The sequence below is a fragment of the Vidua macroura genome, chromosome 4 (assembly GCF_024509145.1).
Source record: "Vidua macroura isolate BioBank_ID:100142 chromosome 4, ASM2450914v1, whole genome shotgun sequence".
Classification (NCBI taxonomy): domain Eukaryota; kingdom Metazoa; phylum Chordata; class Aves; order Passeriformes; family Viduidae; genus Vidua; species Vidua macroura.
Genome location: NC_071574.1, coordinates 28,709,153 through 28,737,135, shown reverse-complemented (window position 1 = coordinate 28,737,135; position 27,983 = coordinate 28,709,153). Strand labels below are relative to the sequence as shown.

The window sequence follows — 27,983 nt, the reverse complement described above, 5'->3', positions numbered from 1 at the left end:
TCCAGTTTGTCTTCAGTGCAAAGCCACTGATTTTCACCATTTAATTAAGGCTTCACCAGAAAGAAATATATAGTACCATCTTTAATAGCTGAAAATTAGCACACTCCTTTCAGAACAAATGGTCCATGAGTGACTTTTGTGTCTCTACCATCAATTGTCTTCCTGAACAAAGTAGTATCTCACTGGTGGCCCAGGCAAGTCTTCCTCTCCATCAGTCTCTGGAGCAAATGATACTGTCAAATCCACATACTTCTTATCAGCTGATGGTTTCACAAGCTTTTGCATCCTACAAAGAAATGAAGAGCAGTTCATAAATGCACCAAGAGGATTGGCAGTGAGAATTCAGGGTCAGACTCGGAGGAATTTCACTGCCAGCAATATGTACTGGCCCAGCATACTACAGACCAAATTAAAATAGAGAATAAACCACCTCTAAATTGCACACAAAAGTTGTTCCTCCACCTGAGCTTCAGCAAATAGTATTCCATTTTCCTGACAGACACAGCCCATTAAAGTGTCAGAGTAGTAAAAAATCCTGATATTCACAAGAAGGTAGCTTCATACCATGGCTTTGACTTTATTACATACCCCACTCATTCAAAATTATTTACACAGCTGTAAGAGAAAACATATAAGCAACATTTTTGGAGATAGGCTGTAAAATCTCATCTTAGCAACTCTACAGCTTAGCAGCTGTTCTCTCCCCAGGAGTTTGAAGTAGCTTGCTCATACTTCTCTGCCTGATACCTACTGGCAGGCCTTCAAAACAGTACTGATCAGTGCATTCACTTGCTTCAGCAAAGCCTGTGAGCACTACCACACAATTCACAGGAGCTCTAAGGAACAGATTTTGAGCTAAAGCAGTTCTATCCACAGGTGTAAGGCAGAACTAAACCTGGGTGAGATCTGGCAGTTATTTTGCAAAGGTCTTCAGTCAAAACCTAATGCCTTCACATCCTGCCAAACTGTCAGGGTGAAATACCTCAATTTTCTCGCTGTAAGCAGCATAGCAAAGCCTTTGTGAATGTCATAATTCTTGAAAGGGCTAAAGTGATGTAGAATCTCAAGCAATTACTATAATTGAACAGACTTCCAGAAATCTTAAACTGCAAGCAATACATTATTCCTTCAGAGCTAAATTGCTAAATATCAGCATTAGTTTTAAGCCAGTTTCAAAAGGTCCTAGTAGTCTTGTTCTGCTTGAACCATGGTACATTCTTTCCCCCCAAAAAATTACTGTCAGACTTCTTTAGCTTTCTCATTCTGGTATTCAACAGCTAAAGCAGCATTTTGCAAGTCTCCTTTCCTCATCACAGAAGTTAATTCACTTTCTCTTTTTTCTTTTCTTTTTTTTTTTTTTCAAAAAGTAATAAATTATCTTTTTTTTCTTTCCAATTTATTTTTTCTTTTCAAAGTATTAATGGCTAGAAACCACTTTTAGAGAAAATACTGCTGTCAGACACACATCCTTTTGATACAAGCAACGAACATAATTTGTATGTGCACTTGCATCCCTAAATCCATTTTCCAGTTATACTTACGTCAACTTTAATCTTTTAATATGGCCTGGCATCACAGGAACATAGAGCATTTTGACTCCTTGTACAACCATAGTTGGTTCAATTCCATATTTCTCCTGGAATTCACAAATTAAAACTTGTTAAGAAGAGCTGCCCAAATCAGCAGATAATACTGCTGCAAATACTACAGCTAATTATTCAAATCCATAGGATCCAAACCAGTAAACCTGCTAATGCATGGATGCTGATAGAAAGTTTTAAGATACATTTGAGTCAACTGAATTAACAAGGAATTTGAAAACAGGCTTGGATGCCTTTACTTAGAGACATTCCCATTGGCATTAGTTACTGCTAAAATTATTCTGGTTTGAGCAGTAACTTGATGGAAATAAAAAAGAAAACAAAACACAATTCAACAACCCAAAACAAGAAACTCCTTTCCTCTTGTCTTGTATTAACCCAGGACAGTAGATAACTTACTCTGACAGCATTTATGAAGTCCAACAGAGTAAAATCCTCTTTCCCATAAATTGTCCACCTGTCCCAGATGGTAAATGATAGCCCATTTCTGTTTTAAAAAGTGAAAGGTTGTTACTTTAGAATGTGAACTCAGTCATTCCTTTTAAGTGTATTGGAGAACTGTCATGTCTTCTTGTTGATGTGCTGTTTAATCTTGAGCAAAAGCCTCTTCCTTCCCTGCTGCCATTTCTCCAGCCCTCTGACTTTTCTAAGCACAGCACACAGTAAGATCTCTAAGTAGATGTGGTACCTGACAACGAAGTTACTGAGTTTTCAGACTTACTAAAAATAGTAGTTGAACAAGATGCAAAAGGGCGTCTAGGATGTTTCCTAAGAACAATGCCACACATCTACCTTCTCTAGATTTTTAAAGTCTCACAATTAACAGCTTCCACTGAAAACCAAACTAAGCCTTTAAACCCACTATTTTTTAAAATTAGGGCAGATTAATATGGACTGCATTTCCCAAACAGGAAATTCTTGGGCAATGCATTATGGGACATCCTTGGAAGTATTACAAGGATCACTTACACCTCTAGCAGTACACAGTAAGTGGATAGCAGAGTTTGATAGCAAGCATGAAGCAATTCGTCATCTTCCAAGTTTAAACAACCCAAAAATACCCTTGAATAGCTAGAATGTTTAACTGAAGTATGGCTACGAGCTGTGGTTCCATCATAGCTCTGCTATGTGAGCACATAAGGCCTAATGTGGATATCTGGATTTAGTAACTATTCAAACTTCACACTTGTTGGAATGGTTCAGCAAGTTCTAAGCATCAATTAGTAGGTTTCCAAATATTGTCCTTCCCCTTCTGCCATTGTCCTTCCTACCTGATTTCTGTTCTTCTTACTTCAGCAGTTTCTGTAAAGACCATTATGGGAATGGCTAGGTTCAGAAAACAGTTCTTGTATGCATCAGCTGGGTAGCCACCCACAACTTTGATGAGTTCCAGTGCAACCTGCAGTAAATTAGAATTTATTTTTTAGGTTTTAGTGTTATCAACTCTAATGTAGTTAAGAGACCAGCAACTACCAAGGAAATTGTTAATGAGATCAGCCTTTATCCAATCAGCAGAGTAAATAACATGGAAATGCAACCCACTATGCCACATAAATTCTGTTGCAGCCAAGGGAAATACTTAAAACATTCAAAACTGTTCTTAATGTAGTACTCTTGCAAAACTGTTTGGTTCATGCAATCTCCACAAAGCATGAGGTTCTGCTGAGATGCATGAACATGAACTACTACAGAACAGATCCTTTCCACTCTTGGCAGCAGCATTCTGATGGAGGTTAGTACTAATGGCCAAAAACAAACCAAAATGCGGAATTCCAACCCATCTTTCTGTGCTGCAAATCAAAAATAAAAGCACCAAAGGCTCACCATGTTAAGGTAATTCCCCTTTTCAGGAACCACTCCAGCAGCCACACTCACACCACTGAAGACTTTCACTGCTGGGACTAAATGCCCTTCACAGTGGGCAGCTTCCCAATCACTGCCTCACTACTCATCCCACTCATCCCAAGGTTTCCTTGCTGGCTGGACCCTGGGTTTTCCTTAGCAGAGTCTCAGACTTCTTGTTTCTTTAAGTAATTTTATCATGTTGTAGCAACAGGCTAACAACTCAAGCTGGTGCCTTGGAGAAGGGGCTCTGAACAAAGGACTACATGGGCTTTTGAACCCTTACAGTCTCTGTGCTCGACAGTTCAGGGTCTTCCAGCTGAGTCCTTGGCTCCTGCTGTGTCCCTGAGTGTCTGGTCACCGGGCTGGGCCACAGGTCCCCTGCCCTTTGCTGTGCAAAGGGTAAGCATCAGTTCATGACCTCTTGCCCGAGGCTCCCACACAGAGCTCAATCTTCAGCGGCACTGCAGCTCCACACTGAGCTACCTGCACTACATGCATTCCTCAACAACCACATCTAGAATCAAGCATGACCTTTGCTATTGGTACATAAGAAATAAATCCATTTCTTTAAATGAGCGTCTGTCAGGGTAGCAGTAATCAATACCCAGACAACAGCAGTTTAAGGCAAGAAACAGTAAGAGAAAGAAATATGCATTTTAAAAATCAATCTCACCAGCCCTGATACTGCCGCAGTAGCTGTTGCAATGGCAGGAATAATCTTTCCAGCAATGCGCTTTGTTTTGAACCGATCTGCTGGTTCGATGTTGTACATCTTGGCTCGCAGGTTTGACGCTGCTGTTACAAAATCTATGTGCCCATTACTATCATCATCTTTCTCAAAGGAGATGGGCTTCATTCGCAAGTCAGCTGCTCATAAAAAAGAAAATATAAAAGAGCAAAAATTATTATTAGCAAATTGAAGATGTCCAAAATACAGTTTAAAGGAACCTTAACAAATTAAACATTTCACATCCTGGAACTTGGTGCCTTACTTGTTTTTCTATGCTAGGAAAGGCCCCTCTCAATACCACTTGCTGAAATAATGAAATAAGCATCAACAGACCTCTGTAATTTTATTTTCCTTGCACCACCAAGAATCGATTTTGAACATTCCTATCGATGTTTCTCATACATCCCACCTCACTAAAGCTCCATCCTAAGAGAATTCCCTTTTAAAGCTTAGTTTATCTGCAAAAATTTCAAAATATGGACGCAGTAGCATTGGAATCAGTTTTGGGTTGATACTCCATGGGATGAGTTAGTGACAAGCTAATCTTTCTCCTGGATTCATGGCCTAAAAAAGCTTGCATGTTGCCTAGTGACCTCTTCATGTGGCCAGGTACAAAATGGGATCCTCAGTTTAAATCCAGAAGATGCTGAGGAAGACTCTTAACAGTCTTTACAATTTAGGATCATTTCAGATTGAGAGCTCTAAGTAGTGACTGCAGCCTTCTCATGCCTGAATCACTTGCAGTCCATCTGGGATCCAGCCAGCACCCTTCCCCTCCTTAAGAGTTCATTTCCCCGCTGCTGCCTGCTCGCTGTCATCAGTGTTGTAATTACAAGCAAGTGTAACAGAAAGCCCTAAAACTTCCACAAATCTCAGAAACACAGAACCATAGGGTAATGTCAAGCAACAGGACAGGTATCTGCATGGCACTTCAGAAAGCTTTAGGTATCAGCTCTACTTCTTGTAGAATTCCAGAATTGCTTCATCCAAAGACCTGAATGTCACTAGTGGCAAATACAGGATATTACTAAACTATGATGCTGGTTTGCACTACTCACTTTCCAGAGCTTCATTGGATAATATAGACTTCTCCAGCTGGAAAATAGCATTTCTTTCATCCTCACTGCTGACAGGAATATGATCTGGTTTTCTTGCAGTTTCATCAGTTTGTACAACCTGCAAGTGTGTGCAGTGCTTGAGTAATAAAATACACAAACTTCATACAATGCAGGTGTCAAGTGAATTGAATTTCCTGTCCTCCTTGCAGGCTTTCCTCCCCAGCTCAAGAGAGACATGGATTTACTGGATCAAGTCCAGCCAAGAACTTCTAAGAACATTAAAGGACAGGAGCATCTCTTATAGGAGAGGAGAAGCTGAGAGAGCTGTGATGGTTCAGAGTGGAGAAGACAAGGGTCAGCGGGATCTTATCAATGTGTACAAGTATTTCATGGGAGAGAAGTACAGAGAGCACAGTGTGCCCAGTGACAGCACAGGGGCACAAACTGAAGCACATGAACTCCCTAATAAACATACAAACATACTTCAAAGAAAAAGAAACAAACAAAGGCATCCCATAAAAATTGTGAAGATGGTTGAACACTGGCACAGAGAGAGGCTCTGGAGTCTCTATTCTCAGAGATATTCATAACCCAGTGGGACACAGTCCTTGATGACTTGCTGTAGCTGCCCCTGTTTAAGCACGAGGATTGAACCAGGTGTTCTTCAGGGGCTCCCTCTAACCTTAACACACTTATTGCCCCAAAACACATTATAATTTGTGTTCATTTCTCATTAGCATCATTGCAGTAGTTGGAGATGTGGGACACTGCTTGTGGAATATTTTATTTTTTTCTTTAAATTAAATATCATACTTACTTTGTTTGAAGGTCTAAACTCTGGTACCTTCACAGATGAAATAATCCCCAAAATGGTTTCCTCTGACAAGTCCTATTATGGTTTTGAAGAAAAACAATTTAAATTCACATCAACTCAAAAAGGCCTCCACAAAAAGACTGTAAATACAATAGGATTTCAAAGAATACTAGACCCATGAAAAGTCTCACAGATATTCAGCAATGTTTCAGCAAAACATCATCATTAAAGCACCAAGTGACAATTCATTTGCCACAGCAAACAAGAGCAGTGTGAAGTACCTAGCATTTGAAAACTGAACAGAAGCGCAAACCTGACTTATAGGAAGGTCCAAATAAAAATAAGAAAAAAAAAAAGCAATGCAGAGGCAGTAAGCAGTAAAAAATAAAATCTCCATAGCATACCTAAGACACTTAAGTTTTTAAAAAGCCTTAAAGAGATTTTCTTTCAGTTCAGTAGTTATATTGCATCAAAATAATAATTCCCAGGTTCAGTGATTATGGAAAATATCCAATACACAACTCATTTCTTCTCCAGGTTCAGGATTTAAATAAAGAAAATAAGTGTAAGCAGCTGCCAAAGATACAGTGCTGAAGGATAGATTACTGTTAGAATGACTTTAATCAGCTCTTGAAAAGAACTGGCAGCTGGACAAAGGGCAAAACTGAACACCAAGTTAAGGGAACACTGTTACCATCTGGATTACCTTTTCTGTGAAAGGAACACAGTACACTGTTGCAAAGAGCTTCGCTGTGCTCACGATGAAACCATAGTGCCTGAAGAAAAAATAATTATTTTTGGTTGCTTGTTTTTTCTACTTCAGTTGCCCAAACATTTACAATCATGTTCAAGATCTTAAGCAAACAAAATGAGAAACAGAATTTTCATCCTTCAGTGTACACAGTACAAAATAGCACATTTTGACTCAGAGGTTGTCCCCAAAACTAAGCAAATTTTGATGAGTGGAGAGTTATTTAATGAAAACCATGACTCCTTAACTTTTGCAGACAAGCAAACAATTACAAATGTTCATATGACATCAATATGATAAAAAGCTTAATCTCAGAATTACTTTGATATTTAGCATGATGTCAGTTTTCAGTCAAACTAAAAACGGTGATCCAGTTTCTCAAAGCAATTGTAGACATAAAGCAGATGAAAGCTTTTTAATCCATCAACCACATCCATTTTTAAAATTATCTGTAAACCCAAGCCATCTAGATCAGACCCAAATTGTAATGAACAAGAAAAGTAGTCCCTTCACTAGGTCATTTGGCACAGCCTGCATTTTATGATGTGGACAGTGGGGGCAGGGAAGTGTGACAGCAAAAGCTCAGTAATTTTGCAGCCATATAAGACGTGAAATGGGTTGTTCTAAGCCATTTCACATTAGATGTTGTCAGAACAGCACCCTCCAATCCCGTATCAGTGAAAGTTAAATTATCTGCAGTGAAAGTATTTGGCAGCTCACCAAATTTGCCACAGGATAAGACTGTGCACTAACAGCTATTGATTCCAGTCCAACTTCCAGGGCTATAAAGCCACTGCCTTGCACTTCCTGCTGTAAGGTGGGTTTTATAGGATGTTATACAATGCATCTGGGACAGTATCATACTTACAAAGGATCATTAAATTCAAACTTCACAGGGAAAGGAGGCCTCTTTGGTGATTGCCAAAACAAACCTGGTGGGAAAACAGACTTCAGATGAAATCCTAAGGAACCAACAGCAGCAACAACATGACATATGCCATGAATTTTCAACAGGCATAAAGAGGCATTTGTACTTACTTCCATCTTTTAATCGTGTATCAAGGGGAAATGAATGAAGGAGCTGAAGAGCCTAGAGGAAGAGCCAGAGAGGCTTTAGTAATTTGTCACATAGATTGACATGACTGCGCTAAATCAAGCCTGACTAGCTGAAGCAATTTAAAGAGTTCAGAAAATCATCAAACACCTTTGTCAAGATGGACAGCTTAAAGACAAGTACTACTAGACAGAGCACTTGCCCATTTCATTCACAGAACAGAGATGACAATGTCAACACATCTATACAAAGCTCAAGCAAGGCATTTAATCCAAGAAGCAAAGCATTCTCCCCCATCTTATTGTCACTTTAGGATTCTTGCATATGGATTCACAACTTGGAATGCCATATTTTCTCAATGTGACAACTACCACCAGGGATTCTGCATGCACGGGAATGTTTATTAATTCACAACATCCCAATCCCATCTTTCTTATAAAATTACACACATACTTTAAGCAAAAATGTGGACCGGACTGTCAGAATGACTGGCTCTTATTTCAGAAAAATCCTTGAGAAAATCAGGGTTACAAAGATGAGTTCAGTGTGGGAAACTAAAACCCACTGCCTAATAAAAAATATCTAATAATCCTGATACTTTGGAAAAAAAATGGAAAAATGCCAAGAAAACTGCACGGAGACTACTGAATAGAGTACTAAGAGTGAATTAATAAACCAGACCTAGAAGTGCTACTGTAGAAAGGGATGCAGCATTTTTAGGTTTCAAATATAGTTTGTTATTTATGAAGAGATGGAAGTGAGTACAAAGACTTGGACACCTCATTATTAGGGCCACCAGGTTTTCCAAAATCCTCATCAGTCTACTGCTACCTCATTTATAGGTCTTACCTACCTTATGGCTAAAATACTTTTCAAATTTTACTCTTGCTAGTTCTACACATTGAGTCCAACTTCGGGGTCTTCTACTGAGAGTTTTAATAACATGAAAACAGCCTTCCAAGCTCTCTCCTGATTTTAGTCTCTAGATAAAGAAACATGAAAATGTTAAAAGACAAGATTCCTTCTAATGCAGTCAAACAGTTAATATGTTTTTAGTAATCCATGGGCAAGCAGAAACAGGTTCACTTCATGAAATATTACCCTTTATGTGCTCCTCTCCGCTGGGTTTTTTTCCCCATTTACTTCCACCAGCCCTTTGGACCACAGGCCATTACAGACTCACAAGAAAAGGACAGTAAACAATTTCAATCTAATTTATTACTACTTGAACTCACTTCAAACTCAGTCTTACTTTCATTTTTCCCAGCTAGTTACACATCAGTGTGACACACACAAATCACACACTAGCAGTGTCTCAGTCTTTCTTGTACTTCTACATCATGTACAGAGCCCATGAGCTGGAGAAACTTTTAATTATGTGGCACACCAGAAATACTGTTCATATGATCAACTAATGACTTGGCCAAATAAGTCTTCAGGTTTTCTGAAAGAAGTCAGAAACTAACCCTAATCTCACTGGCCTTAAATAGAAACAAAATCCATAAAGCAATAGTTTAAACGCTCTATTTTACCCTGGCAACATTCCCTTACCTGTAAAACTTCTTCTGCTGACGGATAGGTTTGCCAGAACTTGTTAAACAATGAAGGCTTGTGAGAAAATGAACTTTCAAACTGTAAAATAGAAAGAACAAATATGTCATTATGCAAGACGAATATCAGATGCCCACCTTTCCACACACACGAGTTGTGCTGAATTCCAGAAAGGTGAATCCATTACCTTATCTCTTGCCCACTGTATCGTATGCTCAATAGCAGCTGGAAAAGACTTCAAGGTGCAAAAAGGTATTTCTTCCTCTGGTGGATCCCGCTGTAATTAAAGAGGGTCGCAGTCAATGCAGGCTTATCCAGGTTAATTGCTAATAATAGCACCAAGAACTTGTACACTACATAAGTTAAAACCTCTGCTGTTATAAAATACAAAGTGGCTTTTTATGCTTAGAAATCTGTTTTATGAACACTAGCTAGTATTGTCAATTCTTCTTTATGAAGAATAGTCTAAACTCAACACTGGAAAGCAAAACTGAACTTTGAAACATAAACAACAGATGAAATTGCCAGACAGGTTTTCCAAGATGTGCAGCTGACATTTATGTATACTTTCAACATGAAACATGCCCTGTCACTCAAGGCCAGAAAAACTTACTTTACGGACCCTAACAAGACAACTAGGATGCTCAAAATCCTGTCTCTGTGTCCACATGGCACTGTTTCATGGTGTTTTCAACCAGTGAATTTCTCCACAAGAACTTAAAACAGAGGGATACTGCAGGTAGTGTCTATCAGCAATAGAGCCTGAAGGTTCATTTTCCTCTTTCCCATTCAAATAGAACTGTTATGTATACTTGTAAAGAACTGCTCAAATTTTATTTCCTGTGAGTTTTCTTCAGAAACAAAGGAAGCAATTATTTCCTAATGGTACTGTTCTTCAGCAGCTCAAATAGGCCACTTATTTTAGAATGACACATAAAAATGATCAAAGAATCAGAGGGCATCATAGCACAAGCTAGAGAAGGTGAGCAATGGTCTTGAAAGACTTACATGACTATTGTAGGACTCTGTCAGATGGGGCACAATAACTTCTGTGTGTCCTTTTGTTCCCATAGTTCCAGAGTCTATAAGAGGACGCAGGTTTGCTACACAACGACTGACATGGAAAGACACAGACTATCAGAGTACAGAACAATCTCTACATTCTTGCCTTGCAACCATTCCTGGAGTGCAACCAGAGTTGTCATTAGGCACTTTCCAAAGAGTGGAAAGCTTACACCAAACTCAGGAAAAAAAAAGAGATTAAATAAGAACTATTCAGGTTAGATCAGGATACCATACACCTCAGCATGTGTGGATTATGAGCATTAGAAATTATTTGTGTCAATATCTCTACTTTTAAATGTAAATGCATATTTTTATGCTTTAATAATTCAGCCTTAAAACTGACAAAGTATTCTCACCCTCATCAGAAGTTAACAGTTGCTCTTGCTTCCCTTCCACCTCCTACCTATCAATGTATCTCCTGGCTTCAACATTGTCCAAAGCAGTCACAATCACATCTTGCTTGGTGTAGAATTCATCACTGTAAGTGTTCTCAGTGGCTGGACAAACTTTATTAATATCTGAATCAATCTTTATGTAAGGATTGATGTTCAGAGTTGCTTCTGCTGCAGTGTAGCTCTTAGGTTTCTGAAAGCGTAAAAAACAGATATCAGCAATATGCAGATAAAGAACACCAGAGACACAGAAATAGCAACTTCATTTACTGATCAGACAAAATTCACTAACAAATGTTAGTATGCAAAACATACAATAAACAACATTTTTTAATCATATACCTCCCTCACTGATAAATATCTTATTAATCTAGTTTTATTTTTTGTTTTATTTAGTGCTTCAGAGACCACACGGTGGAAGTGCTTAAATGGTTTATCAAGTAACTGAAACTGATGCCAGATGCTGCCACTCATAATTTCTTCAAAAGAAGGAGCAGCTCATGACTGTCTGAGGATAAACACATTAGTAACTCTGACTGTGTCTATGCAGCATAGACATCAAGGACCTGTGAATAATCACATTACTGCAAGGCATTCCACACAAAACCAATTTCAGAAGCTAAACTGAAATAGAGTTCTTGACCTACCCAACACTTTAGCCATACCACAATTATCTAGGGATCGGCACTCAAGCCTGTGGCTTCTAAAAGCTTGCAGGGCTCACTTTCCATCCATCCAAAGTGCAATCTGTTCCCAGATTTACTACACATAAACAGGAGGCAGAAAATTCAACTGTTGGGTTTTGGGCAGGGGAAACCTTTTTCCGCATTGCTGTCATGATCTAAGCCACATGATCATTATTTTGTGCTGTGTTTGCAAGTACGGGGATGTTCTCTCTGCTTCTAAGGAATTAACAGCTTCTGTGTTACCCATTTACTGAATGTACATGTTGGGCTTTTTCAAAACTATTTACCAGCTCAGTGAAAACTGAATTAAGTCAGAAGACACCAAGTTTGGTCAAGTTCCAGCAGCAGCAGCACTACTGAGCTCTAGCAAGAAGACTTCTGCCAGCACTGTCTATTTTTTGTTGTTTTATTTTCCCCAAATTTCAATGGCATAGTAGAGCATTTCTGACATAGCAACCCATGGCATGTTCTTACGAAATTCAGTACTCATTCAACTGTCAAATTCGAAAGATTTCATTAATCAAAAACACCAGTACAAATTAAGAGTAGATAACCAATTTTACTTAAACGATACTAGTGATGAGTAGTACTTGGTGATACATCCATACTTGGATGCCCTTGGAGTTCTAGGCACTGTTTAAAAAAAACCCCTAGATTTCATTACGGCCTCTAAGTCTTTTCTGGACAGAAGTACAGACACTCACAAGTTCAGCTCTCTGTAGGGACACAGGACAGGGCAACACAATAGTCCAGAAAATGTACTGAATTAATGTACTGAATAAGAAAGCCTACCTGTATGTGATGAGGTCGAAAAAGAAACTGCCTGTTCAAGTTGGATTTCTCTATCAAATCTGGATCTGTAATTGTAACCTAAGTCAGAAGGGGCAAAAGCAACAGCTGAAGTTACAATTTAAGTGTAACACTGAGCTATGATCTTGATGAAACTTCTATAAACACTTGTCAAAACAAAACACTGTTATTGACATCAACTCTGGCCAAAGCTCTGCTTATACTGACTGACTAAATTTTGTTTTAAAATCAAAATACAGCAAGACTGCACCAAGTGTTTTCTGCTTCTAATTGCACATCCTTCTATGCCAAGGCCACTGTATCCTCTGCACAGAGATCAACCTGAAATAAGACTTAGGCTTTTAACAATTTTAGTAGTCTAATTATTTAATTCTTCCCTGTCACACTACTTCTAATCAGAAGTAAGGTTAACAAGTGACTTACCAATCCTTTGTCTTGCCCAGTACCAACACCAAGAAGTGCAAAGTTTTTCAGCATTTCACAGCCTATGGCTCCACAGCCAACCTAAAGAACATTACATTTGTAGAATCAGAAATGTAAGTGGAAACCACAAAGACAAGTCCCACTGCAATTCTGGACCATTTATTCTGCAGTGGCACATCACAGAGCTGCCCTCATGTATTTTGAGGACAGTGGGCATTAGCTGTACCAACAAAGCACTTGCAAATAGTGTAACAGTGTCAGTCATACTCACCAAGAAAACATTCAAATCATGGAGCTTCTGGCACAGAGACTCTCCGATACAAGCCCTCAAGGCATCGTATCTATCTCCCCTATGCAGGCACAGGAGACAAAAACAGGAGACTTCAAACTGCTATTTATCATGGTAGTGCCATTGATCCCAAAATACACTTTGACACAAACTAAGAAAGTCAGACAGAGTCTATAATGCCTATTCATGCTGAAATAGGACACACATTCTTAACCCCAAACCTGTCCCTCCAGCAAACACCACCGAATTAACTTTAGAAGACATCTGTGCCTGCTTGAGACTTAGATGTGAGCAATACATAAGCCAGTAGTTTGTAGTTATATTTACCGTGGGAGAAACTCCTCAGAGCCCACCTTCTCTAGAGGCGTTACAATGTCTAAAACATCTATATATAGCTGAAAAAAAAGGAAAAAAATCCAATAAAAACCTGTGAACAGATTAATTTAAGAACTAACTACTTTGTATGAACAACAGAGCCTAGAAATTTAGAAGCACTAAGTTTTTACTGTCACTGGAAAACTACACAGCATCTGGTACCCTACAGTTCACTTCACAATTTTAGTGGACAGGAAAAAGCACTTGGACACACAGGAGAAAAAACATTCACTCAAACAGGTGAGCTGCAAGTTTTTGACTTCTGACAGGCATGTTGCCCCTGCATAGGTAACTCTGAAGATTCTGACATTTTTTAATCCAACTGTACTCTGACATTTATTCTGAGAGTCTGAAAGCCCTGCTCTTATGTACAGTAGCATAAGCTGGTATCTGCACTATATCACACCTTTGCATTCATGCAGTGACAAGCCAATGCTGTTTTTGCTAGTGTGGAAAAACAATGTGCTATCTGAACCCCAAATACAAAATTTTTTACTAAAACTGGCTGTAATTTTATTGTACACATAAAACCAGTAATTTTTCTAAATATAGCCTCAAGTATTTTTTTTTTTAGTTCCATGTAATAGAAGTTGTTCAGGTTACTCTGATCATACACCATTTACACACAACTATCCATTCATAGGATGTCAAAATAACCGCCCAAAAACCAAGACAGCCTTACCCACTGCTGCAAGGGAGAAAATTTCCCTGTTACTGCTTTCAGGACTTCCTGGCTAGCAACACCACCCACTGCTGCGGCCAAAGGAGGTAGAAATCCCTGAGCAGTTCTAGACAGCCATTTCACCACATCTCCCTTCACCTGAGGCTGAAAAGTAAGACACAGGAACAGGTTTACTCCCTTAGTGAACAAGTCAACGTTTGACAGTTTCACAGACCATTCTTCTTCACTAAAAGACAGATCATTTCAGTCAGACTAGCAAAAAAGTTTCCAGCCAAGACAGATCCACCATATACCCTGTATTTGTCACGTGCATTTGTCTAAAAACTGGATTCACATCACCACAGGATCAGCTTTCATGTCAGGTCAACATTCAGTTGAACCCATGCTGAAATCCCATTCTGTTTCCTCACATGGCCTTCAGACAGCCAGCTGATCTATCCAAAGATGGACTCAAAGGCCAGAACAGGGACCAACAAATAAAGCATGACATTTAGGCAAGTAAATAAGAACATTAAAAAGTGAGTCATAATGACAATGATTCCTTACTCACTTTGTTTTCCAGTGTTTCACTTATAGACATGGCTATTCTCAGCATTTCCTCAGCATCTTGAAGGCATCTAGACACCAGGGTAGAAACAATAATGATGACTTAAACATTCCAGAGTTCTTCTAGAAACACAATCAATGGAAGAAAAAAACAATGGATACAGTAGGAAGTTTGGAATCTCACATTATCCTTAACAGTGAGCATTCAAGATATACTTTTAAATGGTAGGGTTAGCTCAAAAACAGGCATATCAGTGGAAAAGTCCATGTGCAAGTACAGTCTTAAGATTTATACTTTTTTAAGTCATTTTGTCTCATTTAACTCAAAATTACATACATCAAGATCTACAGCCGAATAAAAAACACTGAAAATTAAACCCAAATCATTCAGATTTTTTAAATCCATGAACTAAAAGATAATTCAGGATAACTGAAACAACTTTTCAGTATCAGTCCCACAATGTGAAAACACTAGAACAGAGAAGGCCTTTCTCCAGAACTATCTCCTCTCTACCTGGGCCCAGAAAGTGTCATTGCTATATTGGGAAAGCCTTGTTACACACCCAGACACACATCAGATAGCATTTTTCATCTTTCCATTTCTATGTGGTCTATCAGGTACCAGACAGGGAAGGTACCATGCTGCACAGCCACCCAGGAACTAGACAAAAAGGAGAGATGTGTCTGATTTAAGGCTTGGCAAACACACTGCTGCTTTACCCAATGTTCGGTCCACGACCAAAGTTCTCCTGGAAGTGGTTCAAGGCAAGCATGGCAACATGGATCTGCAAAGGTGCCTGTTAAGACAAAAACAGCTGTTGATCAGTTACAAACTAGAAAGAAATTAAGTAAACAGAAACAACTATCTGAACTCTTCTGTTACCATTTCATTTCTTGTCTCTTAAGTACAACACTCAAAAAAAGTTTTAAAATAGCATTAAAAAGTGAATTTGAAATACATTTTATTAATGTTTTTTAAAAAGTGTTGCTCAGTAATGCAACACCCTTTACACACATTCAGCACCCTCTTCAACTAAGTCCAACTGAAGAGTCCCCAAAAGAATTTAGAGCTGAAACTGGAAAGTGCAGTAATCTTCTTTTAACTAGGTATTATAATGCATTGCATTTTGCCAAACATCAATAACAAAGCCCAGCATTAAGGGCAGAAGTAGAAATTATATTATGCTAAACATAAAGTCACAGATTACAATCCATATATTTTTACTATTAGAGCATTGTGCCCAAATCCCCACTTGCTAATTACCTCAGGCTTGCTAAAATCTGCAACAAGGCATAATGGATTTGTTATCTGCTTCTCCAGCCGTTCCTGGAAAAACAGAATTCATGACAACAACACACTACTTAAGAACACAACAGCCACTGCTACCTGACAAAATAGTCTTCCAACAGAGATTAAGAAATAAATATCCTTTCTGACTAACACTGCCATTGCTCTTTTCATTATTCATACCACACTAGATGCTAAAAATAATTAGCTACTGCAAGTTCTGAATGGTCAGAGAGATGTTTCACATCCTAGTGACAAGACTCATCTTTAAATGGGTGTGATGTTTGGGGCTGCCCTGTGCAGAGCCAGGAGCTGGAATCCATGATCCTTGTGGGTCTCTTCCAAACAAAGGACATTCTATAATTCTAGGAAACATGTACATGGTGAACTCTGCTTCCAGTGCTCAGAGCATTAACGCCTGAGAACCCAGCCCTGGCAAGCACACACTTACAAAGTAACACATCTTGGGCGTCTTCACTTGCACAGCTATGCCTCCATGCAGGTAAGGCTCCATCTCTGATGTATCACCAATGCTGAAGGAGTAAGGTGACACCACTGAAAAGAGAAGAGAATAAACAGTGACAGATAATTCAAAGTGTCATTGGATGCTTCAGTTCTGTATACAATGAAGCGAGGATTTGCCAGTCCTTTTTTTTTTTGTGCTGCAATTTTGCAGTGGGCAACCTTGTTTTGGAAGCATAAGCACAGCTGATCCTTCTAACAGGATTAACCCAGAAACTGGCAGAGGGACAAAGTATTAGTTTCATATGATCTGTTATGAAATGAGCTTTTTTGAGTGGCAGCAGATTTAACAAGAATTCTGATGACCACGGCTCTTTAACAAAAATGAAATCACGTTTAATTTTCTTTAGAACATGCACAGCAGTGTCCAGTATTAACTGCTCTGAGTAGGATTTTAGCCCTGTGATGAGAACAACAGGTAATCAAAAAAGGCAGCTGGAGCATTTTGTCACATCTTCCCCCTCATACACGGGAAGCATCATTCAGGCAAGGCAAAAAGACAGAAAAATTGTTAATTCATGGAAAACTAAAACCAAAAGCTAAGCCATGAATAGGAGGAATGAACTGACTGCAGCATCAGTTCTAGCAAAATGTAAGGGCCCAGAGGAAACAGATTCAAGTACATGCTTCAAGGGTTCTGTTTTTTGTCTCAGACCACAGAACAGTTAAAAACAACCAACCAACCAGCCCCCACCCACTTGCTCTCTTCTGCTCCAAACAAATGGACATTCAGATCTGGGAACTAGAAAATTCCCCAGCATCCAAAAGGAACCAAGTAAAATGCCTTGAGATAGGCATAAAGTAGAACAAAGCAGGGTAGATGTAAATCATGAAAATAATTTCAAATGCATTCTTAAAACGTTTTCAATGGATCCCTGTACACTCAAATTGTCACCCCAAAAAGCTACAAGGCAAACAGTGACACACCAAGTGGCATCCAAAACCGTGACAGAAGCACAGGCATTATGGGACCCTCCAAATACCAAACCAGTTTCATCAGCAGGCGAATGACGGTCAGCTCAGAGGCTGCCAACTAGATTCCACAGTTTGAGCTGAGCAATTCCATTGGCTCCTTAAGCAGCAAGATGAGTTCAGGTAGACTTTACTAAATGCCATCAAAACAACACCAGGAAGACCTTTGCACCAAAAAGCAATTTTTTTGTGCAAGCTTACTGGAGGCCTGCACAACCCAGCACTCTTCTGACAATGGTAACTAACACTGCAGTGGCTAAATCAGGCCAGAAAATAAGTACCTTGCAAATGAGTCAACAGCAGTTTACCTGTTATTTGGTGTGTGGATCCATTCAAGCACGACATTCCATTAACTTCCCGAAAGGTTAAGAACTGTCCTGTTTCAAGCCTGTGTGGATGATTTTCAAGGCAAGTGACAATACCAGGATTTGACTGAAATAAAAAATGGCAGTCAGCAAGGAGGAAAGTCTCTCATGCAAAGAGGTCACGTTGTATTGCAGGCACATAGCTTTTTGTCTGCTGAAACTGCAATCTCTAATACTTTTAACACCTCATTTCTGTCACAGCAAGAGAGTTACCTATGACAACTTTTTCAGTCCTACGATTTTCAATTTAACAGTGTTTCTACAACAAAAACTTTCTCATTTTCACTGTTTTGAGTTCTCAGTATGTTAGCAAACTGCATTTGTTAGTTCCCAGCAGTGAAATCCATTGCTACAATCTAAAATAGTAGCAGATTTATCCCCTTTTTCCAAACTAAAAATAGTCCCCATGTTCAAAGACATTTTCAGAGGTATTAAAAAAAAAATAAAGTCTTGGAAATGGTCCTTATTACTCCATGCTTCCTTTCTGTCTGATATCCTTAGAAAGGCCATCCAAACTTATTCTTGAAAGTTGGGAAGCTTAAAAAGCTGGACAGCATACAGGAGAGGCTTCAGCAGGTCACAGACAAGCTTACATTTGCAGGAATCTCAGACAACACCTCATCCTGTTATGGGATGTGACGCTAACCTGCCACGCACACAGAGACCTCATTGCAGTCTGAACACAGCTCCTCAAGACCTTGTGCTGCACCTCAGGTTGCAACCTGGTGGATTTGCAAGCAAGCCTGGCCTGTAAAGTCTCCTATCATCCCTTCCTGAGACCTCAGTATAGGAAAGATTTCAGTTAAGCAGCATAGAACTTAATTACAGCGGACCACATTCTCTGTGGACAATGAACAATGACAAAGGAGTTGACTGGAGAAAATTCTACTCTGATTTAGGGACACAGTGCCACCTTGACCCTGTCTATGGGACAAGAACAGGCACTTGATGGCATTGAGTTTTAATTCTCGTGAGTTTTACAGTTCAGGGTGGAAGAAGATACAACTAAATTCAAGTATAAGATTATTAAACACAAGGCATATATACAATATATATTCATTCCTTCACTTGGCAGGTAATCAGTAAAAGCCATGAAACTCAGCTATGTACTCCTTATGTAATTAATGTGAACAATCAAGTCATCCATTCCCTTTTAAAAGCACCAAGGAACAGGCTACCCAAACCATCATATTATAAGCTTTAATCCAGATCAAACACAACTTGCTGTACAACCCCTCCTAGACTGGTTATTATTATATCTAGACTGGAGATAGGACAAAAGACTTGCTGCTGGATGAGTGAGCTTACTGTCTGGACTTCCAGAACTGAAAAAAAGGACCTAAAGTAATTTCCCTTTATAAAACAACAATACAAGATTAAATGGACATCCTTACATTCTGCACTGCAACTACTAGCAATAATATCCTCTTCTCATTGCCTCTGCTTTGGTAGGTTAAAACACAACTTGAAATTTCTTTTCAAAATATGCTCTTCATTCCCTTGATTATTCCAGTAGCCTGCCTGTAAGTGCTGCAGTTTTTTATAAAACAGGCTCTTTTTCATGCCTATTTTCATGCTTCCTTGGAAGACTTACCCTATTACCACACCAAAATTATGTCCTCTTCTTTCTACATCTACGCATTTCTTCCTCTCGCTATCTCTCCAATCAAAAAAATTATCATGTGTTACATAGTAAGTAACAACCAGGAGGCAAGGGTAAGAACAAAGTAACCAAAGTAACTTTGCTTCTCCTATAGCACCAGTTTTAAATTGCTTAGCAGGCTGCTTAAGTTAAACACTCTGGCACTCTCAAAGAGCCAACAACGAGTCCTTTTAAACACAGTAAAAGCAACACAATGACTATTATCCCTTACTTGTGTTATATTTGAAATGAAGATCTCCTTTGGTTCCTCTCCTGTTGTATCCAGCACTTCAAATTCATCACCAAAGTCACAAAACAAACGTGAACATACTCCATATACATCTGCACTGATGAACTACAAGAGAAAGTAAAAATCATGAGTAACCCTAGAACAGCACAAGCCAAATGATGCCTCACACTGGAGCCTGTTGAAGGCCAGCAGGTTTGATTCTAAAGTGGAAACCTGTTGTGTACTCAGGCCACACCACACAGCACAGCACCGACGACAGACCTTGAACCTGCAGGAGCATTTCTGAGCCCATTCACAACACAGGAGCAACATCACTACACAGTGAAATGCTGCCATTTCTACTTCTCTTACATTCGGCCTCAGCATGTCCTTCAGTCTTAGCACATTCTTTCAGAACCATTTTGAGTTAACAGTGAAAACTAGTTCTTTAACATGATTGCTTTTTAGTTAAGGACCAAGCTGTGGTTACCTGTGCTGGTATCCAGAGAATACCAGTAGCAGCAGTGTATTCCCAGAACTCCTGCTGCTCCATCAACATGCCATCTGCATTGAATTATATACCTTATAACCATCTTTCTCCATTTTTGGAAAGAACACCCTGGAGGTCCAGAATGCCCACTGTACAGATTATTAATGTGTTGCATTTTTTCTATTACCTTAATAGGTGGCTGCTGAGCATGACAGAAGTCATTAATCTTCTTCTGCAGCAACAGACTTACTTCAGTCAATATGACACACTGTGAACAAGAACAGAAATACTTTTAAGACACCGAAAGTAATCAGTATCTTCAAGCTATGGGAAAACTTAGTACCTAGAGTAAGTTACTTAGGTGTCCTGACTCCTACCCTCCACACTTAAGAGAAAGCAGTCTTGACAAAGTTTTCTCATTAAAACAGATTGGTTACCACCTCACAAGTTCTGGAAACAAAATGAGTAGGAACAGGAACAGCTAATTCTAAGGTTTTTGTTTGTTTGGGTTTTTTTTAACTGCAGCTGTGGAGCTCAAAACCCAATTAGAATATTTAACATCTCAGCAAAAATGTAGATTTTGAACTTTAGGATTAAAGCTAGCAAACAAACAAAAATAATACTCACCAGTGCACACCAAGAAGTCTGCAGAGACTTCCAGTATTTGTGGTCATAAAATTGCAGACACAGAATTTCTACACACATTCCTTTAATGCCTAGGACAGTACTGGGTTCCAAGGCACGTGCACTGCAACCCATTCAGTTAGACATGGCCTGATGTAGCTGGGACATTCAGAAACTTGGTGTGCTTGTATGTCAGCCACACAGTAAGGGTTCCCCACTCAGACTGAGCCATGCACACAAGCAGGAGACAGCTAACTGAACAACTGCAAGTACCCTCACTCCACCACAGAGGCACTTACATTTCATTACATACATACATACATGAATGATCTAAATATATAGCCTGAGCTTCTGCTGCCTGGAATACAGCACACAGAATATATGTAAAACATCTGTGCTAGCTGCAACAAAAAGTCACAGTTTCACCTTCAAAAAAAAATTTGTACAGCGACCCCACTTAGCTATTTATTGTCATAGCAGATTCTACAGTAAGTGTACTAAGAAAATGGTGGGAACACAAACCCCCTGTTACAGTCTTGTTTTCTTCAAGCACAACACTTGACCAGTCCAAATACAAGACCTACTGTTTTATTTACACCATCTCAAAATATACTTTGGAGTTCTTAATTCTATTTACTTACTTAAAAAATCCAAGTTGTATGCTCTGAATAAAATACACATACAACTGCTTTAAGAGTGACATACCTGGTAGTGCTTTAGGAAAGACAGATCTGTGGTTTCATCTAGTGGCACAGTTGATGCTGCTACATGGACATATGGATTGAGTTCTGCAATACGAGGAAGTGTGGCCTCAGCCCTGAAAGAAAAGCAATTTTCAATTTTTTACATATCTACAAAATTCTATTCTCAATACAGAATTTCATACTACACATGCCCTACAAGAGATCCCCACAATGTCTCCTGGCAACCAACAACTCATTTATTCACATTTCAATTCCTAGCAGGTCTGAGGAAAACTGCAGTGTCCAATATCCCACAGGACTGTCTGCTGTCATGGCTGTTGTCTAGTCTTGTACAGGTGGCTGAGAAAGCCCAAGGAAGAAATGCATGCTGGCCCCCACTATTTAATTTGCATAACAAGCAGTGACCCTTGTGACTCAGAACCTCAGACCCAAGTCTAGACTTCCTCTAATACCTACCTGGGTACTGTACTCACAGCTAACAACTCCAGAGAAAGGGTTTAACAGGTATTTGATATGTACTACCAGCTCTTGGACAACAAACTGCTATTTTTGATGCTGATGAGACTGTCAGGCTCAGTCCTCTCTCACTCCAAAGACTTCACTAACCTGTTCCTTTGACTGGTAACATCATCTTCATGGATGAAGAAGTTGATCCCCAAATCCCATTTTGTGCAGTGCTTGGTGTCATGAACTGTAAGAGCCTAAGAAAGTTTGTCAAAAAGCATTTGCTGGAAGAAATATACAAGGTCACAGCACCCAAAAGGATGGATTAAGCCCCATAAAATGTTGGAGGACTAACACTGTAGAAGATTTAGTTGTAGCACATATAAGAACAAGCTCTTCCAACCTCTTCCCCAAGAAAACTCTTACTATTTGAGAGAGCAAAACATATCTGCAATATGCACTTCATTCAGCATTTTCCTCCTTGTTTGCAGTGATAACAGACAGCATTTAAATATCAAGGATAATTTTTACCAGACTGTGATACAGGGGCAACTGTGATCTGAAAATTAATGGACAACTAGTTGGATTTTTTTTTCCATTGGAAAGAAGAATTTCAAATGGCTTCTTGCTAATAAAATTAATCCCATCAGCAAAAAAGCAGTTCTTGGATTAAAACACCCAACCATTCTAATGTCTACACAAAAGGATTCTAATGGATGACAAAATAAGATAACATATTTTGAATAGTTTGGCTTTCAAGTTTGGACCACTCCAATTAAAAGAAGCCACTTTGTACAAAAATATTCAGTATCTAATCAGCAGCTAGCTAAAATACTTTATGAGCTATTTCAGAGCATAGTGGACATTAACATGAGATTCTGATCATACCACTAGAACATCCAGCTTACTGGAAGTTTTCACCCCTAGGTTCTCAAATATTTGGCAACCCTTCTACTGAGAAACAGATTCAGAAATTTTGGATTAATTAGCTATTAGTGTTTTGCCTTTTTCTCATGCTTACCCAAGAATAACCAACAACAGAACAGTTTCACATACCTTTACCCCGGCCAGAATGATGTTTTTGGCTGAAAAAACAAGAACAAAGCAAAAACAGAGAGAGAGATTATTGCAGGTTACTTGCAAATCTGTAATTGCATAGTTATTCAGGTGGACAATAATTGTTAAGAACTTTATAGCTTAAGGGTTTTTTCTGTTGTACATTTGGCTCAAGCATTCTAAAGGACCCCAGAAAGCAAAATAACATACGCAAGGTTAAAAAGACTCTCTACACTGGTCATTTGTCAGCTGTCCATCCCACAACTTTGATTACAGAGATAGTAATGACAATAAACTGCAAAACTCCATGACTCTGTTCTGGCATCTGGTGCAGAGAACCACTAGAGGTAACTGAAGGAGTAATACCCCAGGCACAAACCAGCTGAAACAGGTCTTGTTCATGAGGAGTAAGGGAAATTGCTAAGGAGTCTCTTGTATCACGGCAGTTATGCATTTTCACAATAGTTCTGTTCTCCAACACATCCTCCCATTTCATAAATGGGAAAAATTTTGGTTATAGCTATTCCTATAACACATTCACTGATACTGATGCCTGAAGGAGTAACTTGGATTACCTACCCTAAACCTTCACCCAGGACGCAAGATTTAGGTAAAGCAATCTGGCTCACGGAAGCACATTTTCAAGTAAAATTTGAAATGTTGTTCTAGTAAAATGAGAACTTAAGTCCAGGATCTTTCCTGCATCTGCAATGTTAGTAATATGCATCATGCACACAGAAATTCACTCAGACAGTTCAGACATGTTTATTATATTTATATTTAAATTTAAGGTTTACAAGTATTCTGGGATAGTATGTTTACACACACTTGTGTCTTTTTAAATAAATGTTACCTAACTTACCAATCTCCACCCCAAGGCCACCTATACCACTCAGGAACACGTGGGACTGAGCCATCTTCTGCATTGCTGTGTCTCCAAGAACATACCTCTGGCGACTACAGCAAAGACGAATTTAGATCAAAACAAGATACAAAGTCAAGAGCATATTAAAGCAAGTCAAGAATTCCCAGTCATTAAAAAACTTTTTAAAAATTGTAATGTTTTTCAATCAAACCTAAGATTTGCACTCACAATGCATACAGTGAAATGCATTTAGTCAGACCTTGTCAGTGCCAGGTTTTAGAGAAGATAAATGAAGTTGTAATTTTAAATCACTGCAAAACTTCTTCAGGATAAACAAAGTTTTTGGAATTAACTATTGAAGACACAAGCATGCAAAAGAATTTCTTTGTTATCAGAAATCTTCAAAGCAGAGGGTGACACAGCTTTTGTAGTCAGATCCTAAAATCTGGGAGAATCCTAATATCTAACTGGACAATTAAATTTATACCATTCTAAACATCACCTTTTTCATCAAGGAAAAGAACAACTTTCATGAGGCTACTGCCAAAAAGTAGTGACAAAACACCAGAAGTACTGCACTGAATTGAAAAGAAGCCTTATTTATTCTGCATACAAGAATTTTTAAATTTTTTTTTTTATATATAAAGAAGCTTTTCATCCCACCATGTTTTTACAGGGATACCATTTGTCCCAGTAGAGACTTTCTGAACAATTACCATGCCAAGAGATCTCAAGACATTCCCAGGTAACAAATTAAAACTAAACTAAACCAAAAGAAATATTTATGTTTTTTTAGATCTACAAAAAAACCCCAAATCCAACACCCTGAGGTCTGGAGGGTAACAGAGATATTGATGATGATGACCAAGAAGCACAGCAAAGGCTGAGGAATGCATGAAATTGTAACATTACTGCATGTAAATGTAAGTGCTCCTGAAAAGTCAGGAGCAACGCTTAAAAATCAGATAATCTTACCTATACAAAGCATCATCAATTTCCATAGAGTCTGCTGCCATGATTCAATGTGATTTGTTTAAACTAGAAGGGTTACAAAAAGAAATGAGCTGGTTATGTCCAATGCAATTTCACAGCTGGCATGCCCTCCCTGCCCCACTCAGTTCTTCATTAAAGGAACTGAAAAATAAAAAAGTGATGCTACACAGGAATAACTCTGAACATTAAGAAGCCTGTGGAACATCACAGCATATGGATAAGGAAAACACACAGCAGCCAGAAGACAAAAACCTGCAAATCTTCAATAAATGCATTCAAAATAGACAGACATTAGTTTCCCCACTGAGGAAATGCAAGACTTACTTATTTTATTTGCCACAGTTAGATTTACTGAAAGAGCAACTTCATTCCATATTAAGAGCTCCAAGCTGATCAACTTGCATCCATCTGATCAGTGGGTTTTTTTGAAAAGAAGATAGAGGATCACTGAATGGCTAGAAATAGCCATTTATGCTGCATTATTTCTAAGTTAATTGAAAACCCTTAAGAAACAAGTATTTCAGCTAACTGAAGAAACCAACACCCAAAGATCTGAATTACTGCAACATTTAATTAAAACATGCAGTTACACAGTTTGATAGAATTGTAAGAAAAAATGTAATTTTGCTAAAATGTAATTATGCTATTAAGGCCTTTGGCCATTAACAAGGATGTTTTCATTGTTAAGTTGGTGATAACTAAGCACCAGGATCAGGAACAAGCTGCCCATGGGCACCTTGTTTCTTACTTATGCACACTGGGAACTGGTGCTTCCTGAACCTGGCAGGTGACTGCCACCAAACACAGGATGACCAAAATAGACTCTGTGTGTACTTTTGTAGTAGTGATAGGAACTGATGTTCTGGGTCACATATCTTATTTCAGCTTTCTACAAACTGCCTTGGAAACTACACATAGCTGACAACCCTCTCTCCTGAGACTGAAAAGTAAGGGCCCAGACATATTAAGGACATTTTTTTTGAGAGCACAGCTTTCTAATAGAGCTTTCAAACCTACCCAAAATCTAATTCCTATTTACTGTTCAGGTGACTTTGGCAAACATTTTAACATCTCTGAAGTATGGTACCTGCAGTCTTTCACAATGTGGAGACTGCAACATTCTGACCCAAAATTTGTCCTTTTGGTTTTTAAAAAGTGCTGAAATAGCACAACAAGGGACAGAGTTACATTTGATACAGGCCACAAATCTCATCCACAAAGCTCTTCCACCGTGTGGATATTAACTCCTGCATTTCAGTGAGCGCTCAAGGCAGTCAGCATGAGGCAGCTCCACCAAGTCCACACCACCAGCCACTTCAGAGCAGCTCCCATGCCCTTGACACCGCAAGGGCTGAAGACAAGCAATGACCATTTAACTAGAGCCAGATCTCAAGCCAGAATGCAACACACCGCATCTTACAGTCACAGGCTTCACTCCCTGCTTAAATAAGGGCCTTCATTTCAGCCACTGCCTGAGACACAAGACTGGAGGTCCCCTTCAAAGCACGCCATCTAGACCAGAGCTGTTCTGTCCTCCACAATCAGCCTCCACAAACAGCACTGACACTCTGAGACTACACAAAATAAAAGGACTGTAGTACTAAGATGGGGAAGGTGATCCACCCCTGGATAAAAATGCTCAGCTTCTACTGCTGTGGTTGCTGACAGCCATCTCAATCTCTGCCCTCCCAAACAGTTTTCTGTAAACAACTAGGACGTGTGATCACCTGGCAAGAGAAACTCAGCCACCTGTTTCACACAAACTCATTTGACAGTGGCTCTTTCAATATACTTTTTAATTCCCCATTCTCCTCCTGCAGTCATAGCTACAGCACTGAGATGCTGCCAGTGCACCCATCAGATAGAGGAAAATTCCTCTTTCCACAAAGAGGATTTAATGACATTATGGTCAAGCAACTGTAGGACAAACTTGGTTAATGTACTTCTGCATCCAAGTTATTTCTCACTTTTATTCCACCAGTATTGAATCTGTTTCAAAGAAATGCATGTAAAAATTCATTCTAACATTATGTCCTAGTTCTTACCAGAGACTCAATACTCACACACTTGTCTGTTTCCTTTTAAAAGCCAACACTATCAGTTTTAATATCAGCCTTGTATTTAACTGTTTAAGCAATGTTCTTAATTTTCTTAAGCCTCAGCTGCATGCATGACATAACCCAGGGACAAACGAAGAAGCTACATGTTACCGGGAAGGACTGAGATGCTCTGAAGAGCAGCAAATGCACAGGAGCTGTAGCGGTGTGCTGGTTTCACAGTGTTCTTACCTCCGAGTCAGCGCAGGCTGAAGCAGTGTTAACTACTCGCTGTTCAGCACGCTGGGATGGCACGGAGGCCTGGACTCATCCCACCTACCCCGGAGCTTCCAGCGGCTGATCCCAGTCGAAGCAGGCTCCCTGTTCAGTCAGCGGGAGAGAGAGAGGAGGCTCAAACCCAGTTCCTGCCCAGCCGAGCTAATACGGCAACACCGACACCTCGGATCTGCAGCGGGGAACCCCGACAGAGCCCACGGGCTGCCTCGGAACCACCCCGACCGCAGCAGAGCCTGGCGGCGGCAGCCCCCACTCGCCGCTCCCGGGCCGCTCCCGCGGCGCTGGGCACCGCCGCCCGCCCCGGCCACCCCGTGCCCCGCCCGCCTCCGCGGCCCCAGCCCCGGCCCCGCCGCCCGCTCTCCTCACCCCGCGGCGGCCTTGGCGTGGCGATCACAGGCCCGAGCGCAGCCGGCGGCGGCAGGGGAAGAGGCAGGAAAGGGGTGGGAAGCGGCAGCGCCGGTGCCGCTGCGCTTCCCCGCCTGCGCCGACATGAGGGGCCGGGCCGGGCCGGGCCGGTGCCGCCCTGAGGAGGCGGGTCCGCCGCGACTCGGCAGCGGAAGGGGCTGCGCAGCGACTGCCCGGCCGGAGCCGCTGAAGCCGTTGAAATCCTCGCCATTTTCTGCCCGGAAAGTAACGCACCGTGCTGTTAAAAATAATAAAATTAATAAATGCTCCTTAGGTACAACTGTGACCAGTTTAAACGATGAAGAGCGCTTCCAGGCCCTGCTCCTGCGATACCTGCCTGTGTATCTCGCAGGAGAGCACCAGCAGGATGTCACCTACC

General features: G+C 39.9%; 1 protein-coding gene across 1 annotated transcript; it reads right to left on the bottom strand.

Moving 5' to 3' along the window:
- Positions 1-27,655, bottom strand: UBA6 (ubiquitin like modifier activating enzyme 6). Its single transcript, XM_053975855.1, has 34 exons — positions 27,566-27,655; positions 27,155-27,283; positions 24,849-24,911; positions 23,871-23,965; positions 23,009-23,037; positions 22,115-22,209; positions 21,510-21,621; positions 20,368-20,448; positions 19,694-19,816; positions 17,763-17,886; positions 16,412-16,515; positions 15,937-15,999; positions 15,393-15,469; positions 14,677-14,743; positions 14,127-14,270; positions 13,397-13,464; positions 13,052-13,130; positions 12,781-12,861; positions 12,340-12,417; positions 10,873-11,054; positions 10,413-10,518; positions 9,592-9,681; positions 9,405-9,485; positions 8,707-8,835; positions 7,838-7,889; positions 7,668-7,731; positions 6,755-6,824; positions 6,052-6,123; positions 5,235-5,352; positions 4,120-4,313; positions 2,873-3,000; positions 2,001-2,088; positions 1,542-1,636; positions 1-286 (listed from the first exon to the last, which is right to left on the bottom strand). The coding sequence occupies exons 3-34, from the start codon at positions 24,887-24,889 to the stop codon at positions 151-153; spliced, it is 3,066 nt and encodes a 1,021-aa protein (XP_053831830.1). The 5' UTR covers positions 24,890-24,911; positions 27,155-27,283; positions 27,566-27,655; the 3' UTR covers positions 1-150.
- Positions 27,656-27,983: the final 328 nt, after the last annotated feature.